Genomic DNA, 21,753 nt, shown 5'->3' with positions numbered 1-21,753 from the left:
TAGGACTGTAAGCTGTAAAGCTGTAGATATATTAACCTATTTATACCTGTCGGACAAGTACCTGTCTATACCTGTCTGATAAAGCACTTTTTTGTTGCAGACATGGCCTTCTTCAAGATGTTTCAAGCAATGCTCAACTACCCATCAAATAAGTCTGTCCATGAACTTGTGCGGTTCACCTGTCATGAGGTGCTCTTTGACGAGATAGAAAAGTTACAGATACAAATTGGCCTCAAGAAAGAGACAACTTCTGGATCACAAAATGACACTGGTAGGAAGGACATTCATACAATTCTAAATATTTCTATGATAGCTTGAGGCTGATTCAGTTATAAAATAATATAGATTCATAGCACAAAAGCACGACAATAATGAACTAATTGAAATTCGTGATAAGCTAGTTACAGTTGGCTCTACCATATTTATTTTAAGTTATATGGTACAGTAGGATATAGGCTAACACTATACATTAATACTGAGACTGATGCAGACAAATATGAGTTCAGCTTATACTTTTGTTCGTACCAGCCCAATATCTATAATGTTGATGCTTGTTCAGAGGTTGCCTCTCTCTCATTGGCTAATTCTGTTGGTGTGAGTACATGTTTTGTTTTTCAAAAGTTAGCAGAACATAAGTTTAATCGTAAGTATTAAAAATAGATTTCAATGGTCGAAATTAGCCTGGACTGTTATAGCTAGAAATAATATTGTGAGTGTAAATATTACAAAGATAAATTGGTAAAACAACTCCAAAATACCAGATCAGTGAGTTTACTGTGAAAGCATCTAAACGCTGCCACTTGTTTAACGGTGGCAACCTGAAATACCAGTCTGCGCAGACAACCTTAAAACTGTTGATGATTGTACTAAACATTTATATCAGTGCTTCTACAAATCCAACGCATTAACATTAATTTTAGGTTTTGACTAAAAAGTGCAGAAACAAAAATGCAGAAATACATTTGTGCTGGTCAGAAAGCTAATGCTTTGATAATTTTGATAATATTCTGCATCATCTGATCATTTGGCCTTATGTACTTACAATTGTTAGTTAAATGTGCCAAATTTACTTTGTTTTTCTGTGACTAACGGTATTATGAGCAACTTGGTTCACTTGCGCACGGATGATATGTAAACTTCTTCTAATAGGCAATAGGATTTAGCTCTGCTGACCATAGTTTATTTATGAATATCTGCTGCCATATTATCAGCTTTTGTAAACAGACCAAAATATCAAAGCACATCTTCCTACGCTTTAGTTTATCTTTAAATAGTGAGTGGCAAGCATTATGCGTTAGCCCTCTACCAGAAGAAAGCCAGAGAATCTCGCATGAGAATATATGAGGACACAATAACCAAATTCTACTGTATGCTAGAGTTGTTCACTCCTTACAAGATGAGGCCAAGGTTGTGGGATGAACAGACAATTCCTGAAGACCAATGGAATTATCAGATAAAACAGCCAATCAGTAAGTGTCATGGATTTGAGGGTCAAGTATTGTTAGATTTGTTAAATTGAACAAAGTCTAACCTAAGTCATGAGCATTTTCAGTTTTACCACCGGTTGTAGTAAATGTTTTATTAAAAAGAGTTCTTTATCACTGAATAGATATTTTTCCTAGAGTAAAGAGCCTGAGATCCATAGCGTATGGAAAATATTTTAGGAGAAGCCTTCAAGACCTTCATACTAGTGATGAGACAGTTTCCTACTAAGATAAACAAACAGCACGAGCTAGTAGCCTACACCCTCCAAACCATCCTTCCTAACTGTGAGGCGGGTAAGGCTAAAGTTAACCATGTTTTATATTACAAACGGCTCATTATTCACCTCTAAATGTTTACTACACAAATGAGAAGCATAATTAGTACAATTTATTTACCACTAACCTTCTATAATTGTCTGCTTCATTAGGATTATTCAAGGTTATAAGATAAAACATCTAAATGCCTAAATAGAGCACAGACAAATACAGTACAACAAATAGTGAGTATCTCCAAAATGGAAGTAGCAAAAGCAGTCTTGCACTCTGTGACTTGATACTCTGTGACTTGATACTCTGTGTCTTGATACTCTGTGACTTGATACTCTGCGACTTGATACTCTGTGACTTGATACTCTGTGACTTGATACTCTGTGGCTTGATACTCTGTGACTTGATACTCTGTGACTTGATACTCTGTGACTTGATGCAGCTACTAGTATATCATTCTGAACTCTGTGGTTATGTACAGCTACTAGTATATCATTCTGGACTCGGTGGTTATGTACATCTACTAGTATATCATTCCAGACTCTGTGGTTATGTACAGCTACTAGTATATCATTCTGGACTCTGTGGTTATGTACAGCTACTAGTATATCATTCTGAACTCTGTGGTTATGTACAGCTACTAGTATATCATTCTGGACTCTGTGGTTATGTACATCTACTAGTGTATCATTCCAGACTCTGTGGTTATGTACAGCTACTAGTATATCATTCTGGACTCTGTGGTTATGTACAGCTGCTAGTATATCATTCTGGACTTTGTGATTAAGTACAGCTACTTATATATCATCCTAGACTCTATGATTATGTACCGTACATAACAGCTGTACATAACAACTACTAGTACATGTATATCATTCTGGACTTTGTAACTAGATACAGCTATTAGTATATCATCCTGGACTCTGTAACTAAATATAGCTACTAGTATATCATTCTGAACTCTGTTACTATGTACAGCTACAAGTATATCATCCTGGACTCTGTAACTAAATATAGCTACTAGTATATCATTCTGAACTCTGTTACTATGTACAGCTACAAGTATATTATCCTTGACTCATTAACTAGGTACAGCTACTGGTATATCATCCTGGACTCTGTAACTAGATACAGCTACTGGTATATCATCCTTGACTCATTAACTAGATACAGTTACTAGTATATAAACCTTGACTCTGTAACTAGATATAGCGACTAGTATACCATCCTTGACTCTGTACTAGGTACAACTACCAGTTTATCGGTCTACACTCTGTAACTAGATACAGCTAATAGTATATCATCATGCACTTACTACGATTCCTAAAATATGAATGGCTTAGACTATTTGACTTTGTCAGGTATCGTAACTCTACCCATACAAAAGGTACACACTATGGTTGCATTTTAATACAATGGTGGTTAGGTATTTACAAAATACTTACAATTGTTGACGTTAAATTGCTACTTGAGAACTGCATGGTCTTACAGGAATCTCAGAAAGAGGTCTTCGTTACGAGCTGTCAGTGAAGTCAATCAGACCAACTTGTGCGTGTAAAGCTGGCCAATGTCTCGGACATAAACACTCCAGCATCTGGGAGCATGATGAGAGTGATGTAAAGATAGCCTTAGGTAATATCATCATATTCGAAAAGCATGAGCTAGATTTCACTGCAAAGGTTAACATATTTAAAACTAGTGAATGTTAATAAATTACATGTATATATAATTTTAGCACCAAAAATGTTGCTAAAATTCGCATATTAGAATTTAGTAATTAATTAAAAGATTTAAATCATGACTTTTATTACAACTACTTTGTAAGTCTAGAAACGTTGAATTAAAACAATACTGAACACTAAACAAATAATTATGAAAACTCTATCTTCAGATATATTTAATTTGTATCAATGCAAAAAGACCTGTTCCACCAACCAAACTCGCATGAGCAGTTGAAAACTATTCCAAATATTGTTGTGAAGAAAACGGCAAAAGACTTCTGTATCATGTCATATATTGATTAAATATTTTAAAGGCTTTTTAAACATAACATAGAGCGGCTGCTTCGAGAGTACAAAGCGACACCATTTCTTTGTATGTTGTTTATTAATATGTACACCCAAAACTATAGTTCAAACGTAAGTTATTCACCTGGGAACCATATGCATCTCTTTTAGGGTACCACAACAATGCACTTAGACTGCCCTCTGACTCCCCTAAAGCAAAGGAAGCTATGGATAAGTACACTACCATGCTACGGAAGGCCTCTAGGTCTATTCAAAAGGCCAAACCAATTAGAACAGCTAAAAAGTCTCAGCTTCAAACAAGTTGTAAGTTGGCTCTTTGCTTAATTGTGAAAAAACTGAGTCAAAATGCTTTGGTCTTATTTAAAAAGTGTACATGTATGATGATCCACGTTGAAGTGCTTTTTAAATGTGATGTAAAAACATTTAAGAAGTTTTGTAAAGCACACTGTATTCACTATACTAACAGTATATACCACACTGCTGAATATAATTTTAAAAAATCTAAACTTTAGGCGTATTAAAAACATTTTCTCAAACTGATTTGGCTCAAGTCAAACAGGTCAATATTAGCCCTCTTGTGATATGAATCATAGTGCTCAGAACAACTCTTAATGGTTGATTGCATATACACTGGCAAGTATAGATTTGCAAATTTTAGAATTCGTAACCACTAAGCAATCACATAGTTCCAAGATCGTCTCCACACTCATTGAAATTAATGATTTCAACTTCAGCTACTTAATGACAATATAAATGATAACACTAGTTATATCACTACATTAAATACTTATCAATTTTGAATGTTTCAGTAAAAACTAAAAGTAACAAGTAAAAGTTAATTTATCAAATGTTACTACAGAGGAATTACCATTTCTTAATCTGATAATTGTAAAATGTATGTCTCAGGGATTTTGCAGAGTCAACAAACGAACCAAGAACCAGAGACGATTAAAATTATAACACAAATCTAAACTATCTGTTTCAGTGCCTCTCATCAAGGAACCAGAAAAGGACTTCTCCTGGGTAAAAACGGATGCATTCAGAGTGATAAACAAAGTAGACTTTGAAACACCTGATCGACCACATACCGCTTATGAGCTAGTCAAAGACCGAAGTATTGAATATACTGAAGGGCCAAGTAGAATTACGGATAACTCCTTCGCTGTCTCGAGCAGCACACTCTTCTCCAGCGACGAAGAAAGTGAAATAATAATACCCACAAGCGCGATTAGCTACAGACCCGTGCTATCAGCTAAACAAAAAGAACTCATTGAAACTGGAGCTTGCTCAGGTCCAGAGGCAGTTTCCAAATGTCTGACTCGTAGTGTTACTGGTTATCCATTTGTTCACAGCAGGCGTAGAAGAGGGGTAAAAAGTGCCTCTGCCCTAGAAAGACAACTCCCAAAATCTGCGAAGGCAACGCTAACACCTATTTAGTAAACTGACTCATTACACCTAAGGTATTCGCTGTTAGATTAGTAAGAGTTTTTACAACCTGCTGAAGCAATTCAAATTGCCAGTTTGTTATTTATTGTTTTTATTACTATCAATAACCCTAGGACCAAACAGTCTGTTAGTATCTAGAGCAAGTTGAGGAGCGTTACATAAGAACATTACCATAATTATGTGAAACACTAAAGCAATTCCATCAGCACCCATATATTGTACAGATACATAGATACAACCACAAAATTATTTTTTTTTACAAAAACAATGAGACTCCCAAACCTATATAAATGCATTTCAATCAAAATATACAAAAAGCACAAAATAAGTGTGACTACATGAGAATACAACTCCTTAAATCTAAGCCAAGACCACCGAGAGTAACGAGTCACCACACCTCACAAAAACATGCATAACTTACCCATCAGCAAAACTACTGAAAAAGCTTAAAATCAATATTGTCACGCATACCTTTTTACGTTTGACAAAACTTAATGTTTTTGCAGTATTTAATGTTGCAAATCATATCACGCTGCGGGGTCTCCGGAGTTAGTCGCCTCCCCTTTGGCAACCTTACTCATCATCTGTGAGACCATCTGGTTGCATAGAGCCGCATAGGGATTCAGGGCAGCTAACTGTTGCTTGGCAAACTTCCCACCTAACTCATCAGCTTTTTTGAAGTCAGCAAGACATCCTTCATCATCACCTAAAACGCATTAACAAAGCTGTTCTTAACTAGCATAAAAAGATTACTTTAGAGAACGCTCCGCTAGGCAGCTTGCTGAAAATGCATCACTATGACATAGTTTGGATAGTAAGAGCTAAAAGCTTTTTATGTGCCATAAATTCAATGATGCCGCATGTCAATCCTTAGACTGCCGATTGCCTACATTATAAAGGTAAAGGTGAGCTACTGGCCATTTTAACTTAACATTCTAGCATAAAGCTTCTAAAAAGCATGTAAGTATCTTTTCACACAAATGAAAGTAGAAATTTTATTATAAACATTGTAAATAATTAATTTGAAAAAGAAACCGAAGAATTCGCTTCACTTTGTTATGAGTGTGAATTATATTCACGGCTTTTTGATCTTACAGTTTTAGCAATCGAATTCATTATTTCAAGTTTCAGAGTATGCATGTGATTTCATACACTGTATGGGCTGGTCAAACTGAAGCTGCTGAAAATGAAATAAAAACTTTGGTAAGTTCTAGAAACACAAAATATTGATTGTTTATCCATTCAATCGGGGCAACTCAGAAGCGAGTTATTCCTGAATAGATGTTACCTACTTGAGAGCAAGCAATTCCTCATTAGGAATTGTGGTTTTAGATGCAAAATGGTTATGGCAAATTTTCAAAAAGGAGTAAATATTTCATCATCTGCTCAATGAGTAATGGTGAGTTTTTGTATGATTTACCAGATAATTAGAAACATCTAAATTAAGTCTGTTCACTGTATTCTACCAGACACTGTTCATAGCCTGGCCTTCACAAACTTATCACAAAACTCATCACAATAACTTTCAATGGAATTTATAACAAGTTTTAATGAAAATCCATGACAGACTCTACAATTAGAACTGACAACATTCGAAAAGTGGTTTCACATATTCGTAACAAGAATGCCCGCAAAAAATATGCAGAATTTTACACACACACACATATATATATCACATATATACACATGTGGGATGACCGTATATGTATATATATGTGGTGTATATATATATATATATGCGGTATATATATATGGTATAATATTGTATATACGGTAATTTGATTTGTGTCCCTTGCCTGAGCTCTGGGCTGCACTGATGAGGCTTCAACAGCCGAAACAGTACTGTCTGTAGCATGAGTATATATATATATATTATATATATATAGATAAACATGGTATAACAAATATTATACCGTAAAGCGTCAATTTGAACACCATGGCGTTCTATTTTTCAACCCTTCTTCCATAGTGGTGATCAAATGGCGTGGCATTCAATTAAAGGGTGATGTTCTATTTTGCAGACCTTCTCCTATAGTAGAGGTCAAACGGAGGTGATGCTCAAATAAAGAGGGCTATTAATTAGAAGTTTTACTATATACATATACATATTACAACGTGGTAAATGAGCAGCTATGGAGAGCTAATCAAAGGTTATCAACTGAAGCAAATAAATGACCTTGTAGACGACGAATCAGGGCTCTCTGTGTGAAGGCTTGACAGGCAGCGGAACCGACTCCACCACTTTTAGCTATAGCCAGTTCAAGGTCATTCTTGGCACCTATTTAACAAGACTAGTTACAGTATCTACTACTGGTAGGATAACATTGACAACCTATCTACAAACAGTCTCATTATGATTTAAGGGAGAAAAGTTTTTACAACCCAAGTAACATATGACTAACTAACCCAAACATATGACTAACTAACCCTTTGTGCAAAGCTCATCACTTTTGTGATTTGAGCACTCTGGTGCCTGCACATTGACTTTCTTAAAGTCTGCAAGGCAACTTAGTTGTTTCGTGGCAGGAAGTCAACTCTCATTGGTAATGGGATTTGTGTCCCTTGCCTAAGCTCTGAGCTGCACTGATGAGGCTTCAATAGCCGAAACAGTACTGTCTGTAGCATGAGTATATGCCCCCTTACTTCGGTTTGGTTGAGCACTCTGTGAGAGGTGCGGCACTATTAGCCTTTGTGCAAAGCTCATCACTTTTGTGATTTGAGCACTCTGGTGCCAGCACATTGACTTTCTTAAAGTCTGCAAGGCAACTTAGTTGTTTCGTGGCAGGAAGTCAACTCTCATTGGTAATGGGATTTGTGTCCCTTGCCTAAGCTCTGAGCTGCACTGATGAGGCTTCAATAGCCGAAACAGTACTGTCTGTAGCATGAGTATATGCCCCCTTACTTCGGTTTGGTTGAGCACTCTGTGAGAGGTGCGGCACTATTAGCCTTTGTGCAAAGCTCATCACTTTTGTGATTTGAGCACTCTGGTGCCAGCACATTGACTTTCTTAAAGTCTGCAAGGCAACTTAGTTGTTTCGTGGCAGGAAGTCAACTCTCATTGGTAATGGGATTTGTGTCCCTTGCCTAAGCTTTGAGCTGCACTGATGAGGCTTCAATAGCCGAAACAGTACTGTCTGTAGCATGAGTATATATATATATATTTTGACTTAATACATATTAGAAATATATACAATATACTATTAATAATAAACTATATAATATCAATAACAAATATACTAAATATTTCTGTTACTGTTGCAGCAGAAGCTCGTTTTATTCAAAGTTTTGATGAACGATACTAGTAATATACCTCTTCTTAAAAGTAACAATGAGATAACGGGCTGTCTTTGTCTGATACTTAGCCTGACCAACTAAAGAGAGAATGTGGAGGCAATTCCTACTCAAAGTAATTCAAGCATTCATGGAAAAAGTATTTAGCATTTACAGATTTGGCGATCAAACCTTAGGAAAAACCGGAAATAGGAATGTAACGTCACATTTGAAATTGAAATGGTACATTTGAAAATTACAAATTTAAAAAATAGGTAATGAGTAATGGTAAAAAAGCTTTGAAATTTTTTTAAAGAAATGCAAATGCAAAAGATAATCATACTTAATAATAAAAAGAACTTCTTTAGCATGTGCAATTGCGATAAGGATAAGGATGGATTAAGAATTGAAAACGTTAAGAATGGCTTAGCCAAGTAGTTACGCGTTTATTTGTTGACTTGCGATTTGAATGTTGCGAATTCAAATCCTCAGTGAAACGACTTTTTCCTTGCTATAACTCAACAAATGACAGACAAACACAGATATATAAATAAAGACCAATGTTAACTAAATGCATGTAGTTAAAGGCAACAACAGCAACCCGGTGAAGAAATGCAGTGAGACAAACTATATAAGACTATAAGATACCTGAGTATTGAGTACCTGTACCTATAAAGTACCTGCGTATTCTTGTCAGTGAGATAACACAATTAAAAAAGGAGTTTCAAGAGTTTTCTAACCACTTATTAATTATATATTTGCATGCTGAATGAACAGAAAACTCTTCTCAAAGTGAGCCTCTGTCTTTATAATTTATACAAATGCAGTTTTTATCCAAAAGTGATACTGTAATGTAATTCATCAGCATATCATCTAATCTTGTCAACCTACTGTATGTAGATGTACAGAACCATTATTCAAAAATAACATCTCAGTTAGTTATATAATCTGGAGCTAATAACCAAGGAGGCATCTAGTACTAAGATGTTTGACAGCATACTACTCGCTACTCATATATCAGTGTATAAGAATTTTGGCAGACTCAGCCTCGAAACTCAATCTCGTTTTATTTTTTCTGGGAGACACTAAATATTTTTCTTTAACTGTTCTAAGAAACACCTGGACTGCAATGGGCGATTTAAATTTTTACACCATCATTATCTCATTCCTGGAAATATTGTTCAATCCACTTAAAAGGTTGCACAATAATCTACACTCAAATTGATTTATATACTGAGAAGTTCAAGCCTTTAAAACTATCAATAAATTTTTATATTTTCACCTGATATCTTTTTTAATCATTTAGCCCTGTAGGAACTGATTACAAGAATAAATTATTCTAGCATATTAACCTCTACTTGAAAATTTACAGAAATTCATGAATAACGTGGGAGAGGCTATAATTATCTACTTGAATTGATGTAATAATTTAGATCTCACCGTCGACATCACCTTTGAGTCTCAAGACCTGTGCTCTGTTGTTATAGCCAGCAGCATTATCTGGTTGCAACTTTATTGCTTCATTAAACAACTCCAAAGCAGTGTCAAAATCCTCTCCTTCTGCCAGTTTCATAGCCTCCGATTGAAGCTTGCTCCATTTCAAATCTAAATAGGTGCAAAATAGCGTGAAAAACTCATGACCAGATTTATTTTGGGAATTCTAGCTATCATAGACCCATGAGAGTAAGTTGATAGATTTACATGTATATCTTGCAAAGGTACCTAACCTAATTGCTTATATAGATAAAAAAATATTACTGTAGCGCTAATTCACTAATAAAAAGCCTTATGTTCCTTGAATAAAAATTACCGCATTAAAAAGCATAGGTATCTATGATCGCTACATTTACAGAAAAAAGCTGAGAACTCTACTAGTTTTTGAACAAATAGGAGATTGTTCATACACAGCAGTGAGGTGACCCATGTCTAGTGCAACATTCATCTAAGATGTTATGGAATAGATAACAAATTATTTTTTTGACTGAAAGAGACATTCCTACAATAGCAAACAAGTCAGCCAATGAGCAGGCTTATTTCAGCCTGATGTGTAAAAAGGGAAATGTATGAATGCTTCTGTAAATACATAAATATCGATGTTGATATTATGTATGTCTCATTAAATTTCTTTCCACATAAGTGACTACAATAGCGGTTCCTCAGTCTGAAATGTTAGTAGCTGGCCTGCTTAAAGGTTGACTTGCAACAAAATTCACATTACAGTTATTTGGTATCAAAAAATTCACCATGTCTTACTCTGTTGTGTTGTAGGTGCCAAATACATTGAAATGTGATTACAAGCTCTTAAAAGCTCAAAAATGAAAAGCCGCCGTAGATTGGAATCTGTTTATTTATCTGACGTAGTCATTACAGTTTGGTTATCGTCTTGTCACGTGATGTTCTCACGTGAATTGAAAGGCCAATAAAAAGTTTAAGATAAAACTTCTCGTAGCACTAGTTTATGACAAACACTTCGGGTTTTACCGAAGACCCCGTATCAAATATAGATGCTCGCTACTTTACAGTTTTGTTTCGGCATTATTCAATCAAGTCGTAATCTGATCACATGACACAATACTTCGCAAATAATTTTTGCAGCACTTTTCGATTATCACAGGTAACCAACAGGCTCGTCATGATTATCAGACAATGATATGTACTCCTTAGAGCTAAGGTTAAAAAGTTTAACAATTTTTTATGGTAAGTTATAAGATAGTGTTAAAAGTGACAGCATTACAATAACGATAAGACAGACGCATAAGAACAATAGACATGGTTTTATTGAATGCGTGAAGCATATTTGTGAAAATATTTCGACGAATGAGGTTGCATAAAAGTGTAAACAGAAACCATCCTGTAACAACAACGTCCCATTTGAGCCGTTTTGGAAAGCAAATCCAAATTACGGCGGTCTCGTGTGGCTGCGATTAACTGTTTGTTTTTTAGCTTTTAAGAGCTTGTAATCACATTCCCATATATTTTGCACCTACAACACAACATTGTGAATCTTATGATACCAAATAACTGTAATTCGAATTTTATTGCAAGTCAACCTTTAAGTATAGGAACTAAAGCACTGATTCACTTTTTAAGATAACATCGGCTGTTAAATTAGGTACAGCATAAATAAAAGCTCTGAGAATTGCGGTGGTCCAACTACGAGGCCTAGTGGCGGGTAGCCAAGAAATATTGTACAAAAATTATAACAGTTTTCAGCCTATTCTGAGCTTGCTTCAACTAACCAAAAGAACTGAATCAAAATAAATCAATTTGGCTTCCAAACTTGTGGATGTAAATAATTTAATGCAGAAAATGAGCCAAGAAATCTAAAGTAATACCTATTAATCATATCAACTGCAAATATTGACAACAATTTATTATATATTAAGCACAGCCCAGATTAATAGCGTTGTTTGCTCCTTGCTCCGCTGTGGAAGGCCAAAACTGAAGGCACCAGAACATGTTTGACGTAGTACATTGACTCAGACAGCTTATGAAACCTGTGATATATTTCCTCAAAACTCAAGGCCATGATGACTTGCGTGGGTGGAGGGCATGGTATGCCAGCGCTCAGCGATTTGTTTTAATTGACAAAGTGCATGTCCAAGAATGCACCAGCAGCTGGGCCATATCAATAAAAGCTACCAGTTGTGTCTTGACTTTCCTTCAAACTGACAATTTAGTTAGGAATAACTACATGCATAGAGCTAATACAGCTAGGAATTCAGTTCTCTAGTCCCAACAAGAACTTTCACTACTAGTGATAAAGACAGAAGTGCTAGTTGTATGTGGGGGAATCCTTTATTTAGGATTCTGGACTAAAACATTGCTCAATGGCCAACCTGACATGCCCCTCAGAATAATATGGACAGAACATCAATATATGTTTTGGTGACTAAACCGTATTTTGCTTAGGCGTTATTTAGCACCGTAACAAGCTAAAGATTTTGAAGTTATTGTACCGTGCAAAAGTTCAGACATTTTGACAGGCAAACATCATCAACTTATAGGAAGGAGAGTATATGCCCTCTACATCCTTAAAATAAGGCTAACACAATCAAACTTTCTAGAATGACATCTAAAGTATCAGTAACTTACAAACATGCAGTCTCAGTCAGAGCTCTATAGTCTATACTATAAAAATATCAGGTTCATAAATTAAATCGAAAGGCTGAAGCCTGAAAGTAAAAATTAAGAACATAAAGATAGAATAATCAAAAATGTATACTCCAAGTTTACGTAGATTAGACCTAGCCTTAGAGTAAATTACATCACCACCTCTACCTCTGAATCTATGTATGGCCTAGCCTACGTAGATTCAGAGGTAGGCTAGGCTAGCCTAGCCTCTTATGTTCTACAGTCACTTTTGTAAAGTAACAGTAAATACCTTTTTTCTGATTATTAATGCTTTATGAATTTAGTTTTTATCTTTAGTTCTTACATATAATTATATCATGCATTTGTTTTAATGCACTGTGTAACTATTGGGGTGTTTATGATCAGTTTGTACAACAAATTAAATGAAATATAATGGATTAATAGATTACAAAAATTGATTAATTTCATATATATTCATAAGGTTTGACTGTATCTTATTATAAGTAGCCAAGCAAAATGCATCTTGCTTGTTTGCTTATTGATATCGTAATGAGAAAAGGCCATTGGTGGTCAAGGCTACAAATCGCTTAGTTGTCGTCATACATAAGTACTGTGGCCAAGTTGGTCCGAGTCAGTGTAACGCATTTTGTCAGAGAACAGAAACACAACATGAAAGTATAATTCAAGACAAATATTTTTAACCCTAGAAAGTTGAAAACTACACGTACAATGATTTACTCATCCATACTAGGATTAAATGTGACAGCGAGAGTCTATATTTGGTACAATGCCTATTTTACAGATATGGTCTGTTTGATTTCTGAAATAACCCCTTTCAAGTCAAAAATTATTAAGCTATTAGTAAGCTTATCAGTAAGCTATTACCATAAGCAGTATCTTTTTTAAATTTGGCCGCTTAATCCTATCAAATTTGAACAGTTACCGTATAATCAACAAATAACCAGTAGGTCAGAACTTTATATAATTTATCTCTTTCTTTTAGCAGCCCTAATAACTTTGCTGTATGTACAACTACCGAAAAGCAGATCTGCCATGCCAGTAATCGAGAAAGGAGACAAATAAGACTATTAAATCTACGGAGCTACAGCTCCTACTAGTACACTCTCAAAAATTATGGACCATTTTATTCTCTGATCAAAATCATCAACTTGAGTGAGAACGGGCAATTATAGTACATATAAGCAAAAGATCATCAATACATCTTAACTACCCTACAGGATGAAAATATTCGCTGGTCATAAAAATTCGCGGTTTCGGGAACAGTCAATTCAGCGAATTATTAAATTCCGTGAAATAATTAGCTCTATTTTTAATCACATGGGAGAATAACTACTGCATCAAATTAAATACTAGCCGCTAGGCTAGTTTTCTATATAAATACTAAACGTAGTTGAGTTCCAAAACATTTTTAAAGTTATTGCCTGGGCTTTGAGCTAACACCATTGCCAATGCATCACATTTCTTTACAAAATTATTTAAGGTTGTCACAAGATATGCAGAATGGCGTCATCGCAAAAATAGCCGCTAGGCAGAAGTCCTAAACGTAGCCGAGTTCCAAAACTTCTTTAAAATCATTGCCGGGCTTCGAGTTTTATCGCCATTGCATCAAACTTTACAAAATTATTCAAAGTTTTCACAAGTTTTCACAAGTGTCACAAGGCATGGCTTCGTCATAGCAAAAGAATCTCTCCTAGTCTTTTTACATTAAAATCAACTCCATCAATTTCTAATACCACAGTTGAGGACGATCATGATTCTGATCTGGACATTATGGTATGTATTTGATTTGCAGTGCAAATACAGTTTTCCATATTTAACTGCATTAGCTAATTCTTTTGTTTAAAAACTGATCGCTTTCATCAAATAATTCAACTATTGTTTTTGTACTTCCTTAACACTTATTAATATTTTTTTCTTTTTTGTGTTTACTGCAGATTGAGAATGAAACAACCTACTCCGATTACGAAAGCTAGAGACAAGCAGTAATATTCGTCAAGGCAGGAATATCGACAGAGAAGCAACCAGTCAACCCAGACACCTTCATCAATAACAACTCCTTGATATCGCTGCAGCAACCATGATTAAATTATATATTTTATTTCATATATATATTATAATTTACTACAAACCTGAGTGTACAAATAAAATATTTCAAATACAAATAAAATTTTACAAATGATGAATGGAGTAAATATAAACCGTTTAGTCCATATGGCGGCTGTCTAGCAATAAAATTAAACTGGTACTCTTGATATGTGAATACTAGCGTGTAATGGTGCTCTCTGACTAGTTATTTTGGTAATAGCAGCTCTGTCGCTGTCACTGTCTTGGGTAGGTGTTGAAGGCGATTCTCTCGCTACTACATGGCTGGTAAGGAAGTTATCATCAGAACTCTCCTCGTGGCTTACTATTGCAAAGTTCTGCCGGTTGGCCAATGATTTGTGCTCGTAAAGGCGTTTTTGTTCCTTTTTTAAAACAGATATATTCTCCTCATAAGTAGCTGCGGTCACTTCAACCTCAATTTCCAGACCTCCCTGAATGATTGGTGATCTTCTAAGAATGACATCTACCACCCTTGCAATCATTGTTCTTCGGTGTATGATGAAAAATCTCTCTCTCACACTAAAACAAATAACGAAGCGGTAGGGATGAAAAATAAATATTGCGTTTTACCGAAGAACCAAAGTAAAAATCAACTAATTTAGTAAGTGGTTTTGAAAAAACTCTTTACTTACCACCAATTGTTGGTTCATCAAAGGCCTCAAAATTGATTAATATTCGTGAAAACCTCTGAGCGCAGCAAAAAATTTATAACTTTAGCACGATCAACCCGTAGTTGTAAACTAAATAGAAACCGAAACACGCAATGTGCGCATGCGTAGGGTTAACTCTATTACTAATAGAGTTAACTCTTCCTAGACAGTGAGTGTGTTCAGCCGCGAATAAATTATTTCGCGAATATGCATGAAACTTCAATTTTCGCGAAATAAAACTCCGCGAATAAATTCATCCTGTAGGGTATTAGAACTGACTATGATTATGTCACTATGACTATGATTATGTCACTATGACTATGATTATGTCACTATGACTATGATTATGTCACTATGACTATGATTGTCACTATGATTATGTCACTATGACTATGATTATGTCACTATGACTATGATGATGTCACTATGACTATGATTATGTCACTATGACTATGATTATGTCACTATGACTATGATTATCACTATGACTATGATTATGTCACTATGACTATGATTATGTCACTATGACTATGATTATGTCACTATGACTATGTCACTATGACTATGATTGTCACTATGACTATGATTATTTTAACCTTTGTACTTAGATTAACGTACTTCTGCTAGATTTTAGTAAAATAGTAATTTGTAAGAGTGAAGCTTACCATCATGAAACTTCACTGAATAATATAATATGGATTTATTACTGGCTTCCAGAAATTTTCTATGAATTATTAAATGATGGTTTTTACATGACTTTTTTAATGGACAATACTGAGACAGCCATTGCTCATGTTCCATGTAGATGAGGTTAATGAGAGGTTGATCATTCACAAAGACCTCCACTGACCTCATTGCTGAAGATGCGGTGTTATTTTAAACCTATGAGCTATTTGTATAATTAAATCTTATATAAATTACTTGCATTAACCCGAAATGTAAGAAAATACCCCAATGACTATTTCCTGATAGCGTGCGAGAACTTTTAGTTTAATACCGCATCACAGCGTAGTTGATGCCCCTGTGCCTTCATGAAAGATCCACATTACTATGTAGTAATGCAGATCTTTCCTATCTTTATATTATGTTTTTCTACGCTGTACAGCTTAGAAAGTACATCGCAGTCTACCATCTCATATACATGTACCTCTTTGAGTAAATGCTTCATTAACTTTGTATATTTAATGACGTGTTAAAATAATGTACCGGTATTATATGTTAATACACATGCATGCGCCTGTCCTTTGTGTCTGGTAGAGGGCAGTAATAACTTGAGCCTAAAGCAATATTTGGTTTTAGAAAGGCCATGCCTCTATCTACAAATTGGTTTTGAGGAGAACTCGCCTCTATCCGCGTGAACCTATAAGATAACTATTCTAACAGGTTTCAGAAACTCCACAATATATATAAACGTGGCATACAGAAGATAGCTTTTTCAGACTGCTTAAATCTAGCAAATTAATTAACATATATGTTACTTTACAACATCATTTAATTTGCAAAATTGTTTAATACGACAAATTAATGTTATCATATACATGTACAAGCCTATCATAAACAAGCCATCGCTCCTGTTTTAGGTGTTTTGAAATGAATGTGATGTTCCATAAAACAAAAACGATTGCTAAAAACTTGTACATAAAACTTTTGTCCCCTCTTAAAACTTCTTCAAAAGAGTCACTGTTTGATTCAGTTCAGCTTAAAACTTTCCGCAAAAAGACCCTCCAAGAGTCAAAAAGTTACAGCAGAACTCATTTTCTGATAGAATCAACTACAAATATAAAATACAAATGAATTATATATATATATATATATATATATATATATATATATATATATACAGTCAAACATGGATAACTCGTCCACGGATAGCTCGAACACATGGTTAATTCGAACGGTTTCTTTGGTCCGTTCCCACGTAATGATAAATTGCTATAGATAACTCTAACGCAACACTGTTAATTTGAACTGTTTTTTTGCCCAACGGCTACCGAAACGGTTGTTATCGCTTTAGAAAACCACTTTATTCAAAGCCATAGAGGTAAACCTCATCTTTTCGTAATTCATATGCGTTGTTATTACCACCATCGGCAAAATAATTTTGTCAACGACTTTTCTAAAGGTTTGGTCAAATTTGATTTATACTGCTATACGATTAATAGCACGGGCATGCCTGGTCACGCGCGCAAGGATTTTCGCCACGCACATACAAAACAAAAACAGCATGTTGTTTTGTATGTGCGTGGCGAAAATCCTTGAGTGCGTGACTCGGCTAGCCCGTGACGAATAGTTTTTCGACGTTGATTCCGTGTTGAATCAACGTCGGAATGTTGAATGTTTAAAACGTCTTAAAAATTGTTTTTATTAAACGTATATGTTGTCTTAGCTAAAAAAACTATTCATCGTTTGACCTAAACACAGAATACGTGTGTACATTCAATAAGTATCCATTCAAAAAGCGTGAGTGATATACAATGTACCGTTAAACCTCGTAAAACTTTTAATTGAACTGCCTCGGAGTGTTGCTCTTAACGAATCCCAGGTAAAGTAAGGGATTTTTCTTTGGTAACTTTTTCTTGAAGTTGCATAAACGTCAAGAAAAATCGGCAAAATTGATCGTGGGTAAAACGCTCAAAAGAAAAAGATGTCTTTTCTTTTGAGCATTTCAACAACGATCAAGTTTTGCCAATGTCAATCTAAAAAAAATGTCCTGGCAATAACATCACCTCAAACAACAAACCAATCTCAAGTGATAGAAAAATCTCTATACTTTTTGATAAAAACGTTTTAAACTTTACATTAGAAGCATTTAATTTGAAACAAGCTATTTGTGCTTTTGATTTATATTATAGTTTGCATATGTACATGTATCTACTAATAAATAAGTAAATACATGGACTTGTGACAGTGCTCTGATAACTTGAACGCTCTGATAATTCGAACACTTTTGCTCGGTCCCGTGAAGTTCGAGTTATCTATGTTTGACTGTATTTGTTATATTTGTATATGTATATTTAATACTATTTATATTTGTAATATATTTGGAATATTTTAAAAATCTACTGGATCTCGGTATGCAGTTCTCGTACAGTCCGAGGCCAAAAAAGCGTTAAAGCGGATCAGTTTTAATAAAAGGTAGATAGCAGTTTGCTTATTCTAAAACAAGTGGAGAATGCAAAAGGCTTAGCCTCCTTTGTCAAACTACTATCTGTAACCCTAACTCCTACAGCTATGTCAATACCACCAACCAAAATTTTACTAAAAACATAAAGACGAAGTTGAGCTCATCTCTCTTCCAAGGATTCAAAAGAATCAATGTCTCTTAGCTCAGTAATGTTCACTAACTCTGCCTTTTCCCACGAGCAAACGAGCGGAGCGAAGTGTGGGAGTTTTTATGATAAATGCATGTGCACACAACTTACGAAAATTATTCATCAACAATGAGACGAACCCTCATCAAGAAATTTCATCAACAAATTTAAGCACCGTTATGTAAAGTCGTTAAAGTGTAATAACAATACAAAACACATTTAAACCTATTTAAATATGTTACCAAGTCTTTTTAAACCGTCGGTATTATCTTAAAACTTACCCATCTGATCGGATTATACACAAATAGACAGATTAATTTCAACGAAAATCGCCACAAACACTTGAAAAGCTTGGTTTAATAAAAGTTAAGACCGAATATGGAAACGCCGAGGGACAGATAATAGAACGATGAAGTCTTGCGCATTTCACGAAAATATAACGTGCACTTTTTACCAGTCTATAGCATTGTCGAATTGCCGAAGGTTTTGGCAATTAACATAGGAGTACAGAAATCGTTTCATTTTTGCCGATTTCAATTTTTTCCATTTTCATTTGCCGACACATTTGAATACTTTCTCATTCTAACTGATGTCCAACGCAGTATAAGTAAAGCAAATGACGATGATATTTTTTAACGTTTCTTATGAGATTATTACGATAATTAGTTATAAGTTTGGATGACTACAGAACAATGACTACGTAGTACAGACTTTCTAAAAATCTAACACAGTGTAAGTAAAGGCATGACGATGATATTTTTTCTAACGGTTCTAATGAGATTATTGCAATAATTAATTATAAGTTTGGATGACTACAGGACAAAGACTACGTAGTACAGATTTTCTAAACATCTATATAAATATCACAACTTTGTGATATTGTTAGCTATGCCGTTTTGAAATGTAAACAAAATTGTGCATTGTTTTTTTATTATTACTATATAAATAATATTGGTTATTCTAATAATATCAGTGCATTTTACTTCTAATATTGGCCAATATTGCATTTCTTTTTTGCAGGAGGAGAGATATAAACATATAATCTTTTCCTTTCATTATTGCTATTTGTTGTATATAATAACACCCAGTACATTACAGCTACCATTGCAGTCATCCTATTTGACTGCTAATATTGCATTTCTCAACCATCAGTACCCTTTCTTTTTTTCAATATCACTTTGGTCGTGGGCTGTATGACAGTGGAATTTCTAGTTTGTCTATAGATAAATTTCAAGGCAACACTCTGAGTTTTCTCTAGTAAAACAACAACCTTTTTAGGTAAGGGTCCCAAACTATGCAGTTATACTCAAGACCAGGTCAACTGGTGAAGTATAAGCAATCTTTCTTGTCTTTTGCTCTGCATCTGCGATATCTACAGGTGTCCTTTAGTGGCTATTGCCGAAGCCGAGTTCGAGCCGTAGGCCCCACACACATAAAAACAACCAAGGTCCACGTAGTTATGAGCAAAAAAAAAAGTATCCATCCAAATATCTTACCAATACGATGAGCAGCACACACAAAAACTAAACCAATTGACATAACATTAACAGGACCACCCAACATGTCAAAATATTCCAAGTTTCAAGTCATGTCTTGTACAACTCACTTTATGGTGTTTCAAAACCTGTCTCTAAGTCCTTATTAATTTAAGACTGTCCAATTGCTGTTTTCTAAATGGTCACTGCTAGCCTAGCCTAGCGTCCTGCTTCAACACCTCAGTAACTATCGGGAAAAACTTCAGGAGCACTCAGCAATGTCCCGATAGTTGTGTTGAAGCAGGACGCTAGGCAAGCAGCAACCATATAGAAAACAGCAGTCGGACAGTCTCAAATTAATAGGGACTTAGAGACAAGTTTTGAAAAATCATAAGGTGAGTTGTACAAGACATGACTTGAAACATTTTGACATGATGGGTGGTGCTGTCGATTGGTTTAGCTTTTGTGTGCGCTGCTTATCGAATTGGTGAGATATTTGGATAGATACTTTTGTTTTTGCTCATAACTACATGGACCTTTGTTGTATTTGTGTGTGTGTAGCCTACGGCTCAGCCTTGAAAATATCCCACTAAAGGACACTTGTGCTGAGAACCCTAGAAAATATGCCAGTTACTTTTTTTCCTTTAAACTGAATTTTACAATTTTTTTTATTAAATTTAAGGTTACTCTGCATCTCTACCCCAAGATAAGGATTAGAAGTCACACTTTGAAGACGTTTATCACATACCCTAACTTAAAACGTCATTTGTATCAGTCAACGGAGGTCACTTGCCAACAATGATATGTTAACACTTTTGTGGATTAAACTTCATCCGTCAACGACTTTCGAAATTCCCGAGATAACAGTCTCCCTGTCCTAGGCAAATCTCATGTGTACTCCACCCTTATGCTTTTATTGACGTTTTTAGTGTTACAAAAAATGCCTCATTCACATTGTAATATATAATCAATTCAAAGCAGCAGTCACAGTTATGTAAGCTATCCTCACACATGTTATTTGTTCTAAGTCACTATGTTCCTTGCTTTTGTTTCAATTCATTCAGAGTAACAACTGAAAAAAAGGGAATCTCTCCGGAGTTTCTAATTAGGCTTAGAAGAAAACTCTTCAAACAACGCACCATTAACAACTTAAAGAGACTTTACAAGCTCTTTTAGCTAATTATCAATGACATCATGTAAAAGCTATATAACACAATAAAAAGGATACTGTGACAACTTCGAAAGCTACATTTGTTTAAACAACACCATAACGAACACTTTTACAAGTACCCTTCTCGTTTCCTTTGTCAGAGATTAAACAATTCCCAGTTAAAACCTCATGCTCCAATTGGACATGCTCGTCAAGAGGTAGATTTGGGTGAAATATTTTTTCCAAAACCAGTTTATCATGTAAAGTGAGGTTTGCACTTTCCGAAGTCATGGCTAACAATTAGGTTTAGCCCCAACTCGTCGATCCAATTTGGTAACTCGCCAGTTCGATGAAAAAGGTGATAGTTTTCGCCAAGCCTAATAATGGACTTTATTAATATTTCTAGTATGTACCTAAAATGCTCCTTCACGTTTTCACTAGAAATTGTAGAGAT

At 35.0% G+C, this 21,753-nt stretch overlaps 2 protein-coding genes across 2 annotated transcripts; one reads left to right on the top strand and one right to left on the bottom strand.

The window, feature by feature from the left end:
• Positions 1-1,396: 1,396 nt before the first annotated feature.
• LOC137405210 (uncharacterized) lies at positions 1,397-5,481 on the top strand. The gene is made up of 5 exons (XM_068091437.1): positions 1,397-1,469; positions 1,665-1,778; positions 3,243-3,383; positions 3,929-4,081; positions 4,764-5,481. The coding sequence occupies exons 1-5, from the start codon at positions 1,397-1,399 to the stop codon at positions 5,213-5,215; spliced, it is 933 nt and encodes a 310-aa protein (XP_067947538.1). The 3' UTR covers positions 5,216-5,481.
• LOC137403947 (tetratricopeptide repeat protein 36-like) lies at positions 5,422-21,598 on the bottom strand. Its single transcript, XM_068090074.1, has 4 exons — positions 21,440-21,598; positions 9,935-10,099; positions 7,401-7,502; positions 5,422-5,930 (listed from the first exon to the last, which is right to left on the bottom strand). The coding sequence occupies exons 1-4, from the start codon at positions 21,588-21,590 to the stop codon at positions 5,752-5,754; spliced, it is 597 nt and encodes a 198-aa protein (XP_067946175.1). The 5' UTR covers positions 21,591-21,598; the 3' UTR covers positions 5,422-5,751.
• Between the last annotated feature and the right edge of the window lie 155 nt (positions 21,599-21,753).

Source organism: Watersipora subatra, chromosome 9, assembly GCF_963576615.1.
Source record: "Watersipora subatra chromosome 9, tzWatSuba1.1, whole genome shotgun sequence".
In the NCBI taxonomy this organism is placed as follows: domain Eukaryota; kingdom Metazoa; phylum Bryozoa; class Gymnolaemata; order Cheilostomatida; family Watersiporidae; genus Watersipora; species Watersipora subatra.
Note: the sequence above shows the minus strand (reverse complement) of the source record. Positions and strands in the feature narration are given on the sequence as shown.

Excerpts from the sequence above, each read along its gene's own strand:
- LOC137403947 (XM_068090074.1), bottom strand. The coding sequence starts at position 21,590 with ATGACTTCGGAAAGTGCAAACCTCACTTTACATGATAAACTGGTTTTG. Across the intron at positions 10,100-21,439 it reads TGACAAAGGAAACGAGAAGG|ATTTGAAATGGAGCAAGCTT; the intron begins GTACTTGTAAAA and ends GCACCTATTTAG. Across the intron at positions 5,931-7,400 it reads CCTGATTCGTCGTCTACAAG|GTGATGATGAAGGATGTCTT; the intron begins GTCATTTATTTG and ends AATGCGTTTTAG.
- LOC137405210 (XM_068091437.1), top strand. The coding sequence starts at position 1,397 with ATGAGGCCAAGGTTGTGGGATGAACAGACAATTCCTGAAGACCAATGG. Across the intron at positions 1,779-3,242 it reads CCTTCCTAACTGTGAGGCGG|GAATCTCAGAAAGAGGTCTT; the intron begins GTAAGGCTAAAG and ends ATGGTCTTACAG. Across the intron at positions 3,384-3,928 it reads TGATGTAAAGATAGCCTTAG|GGTACCACAACAATGCACTT; the intron begins GTAATATCATCA and ends CATCTCTTTTAG.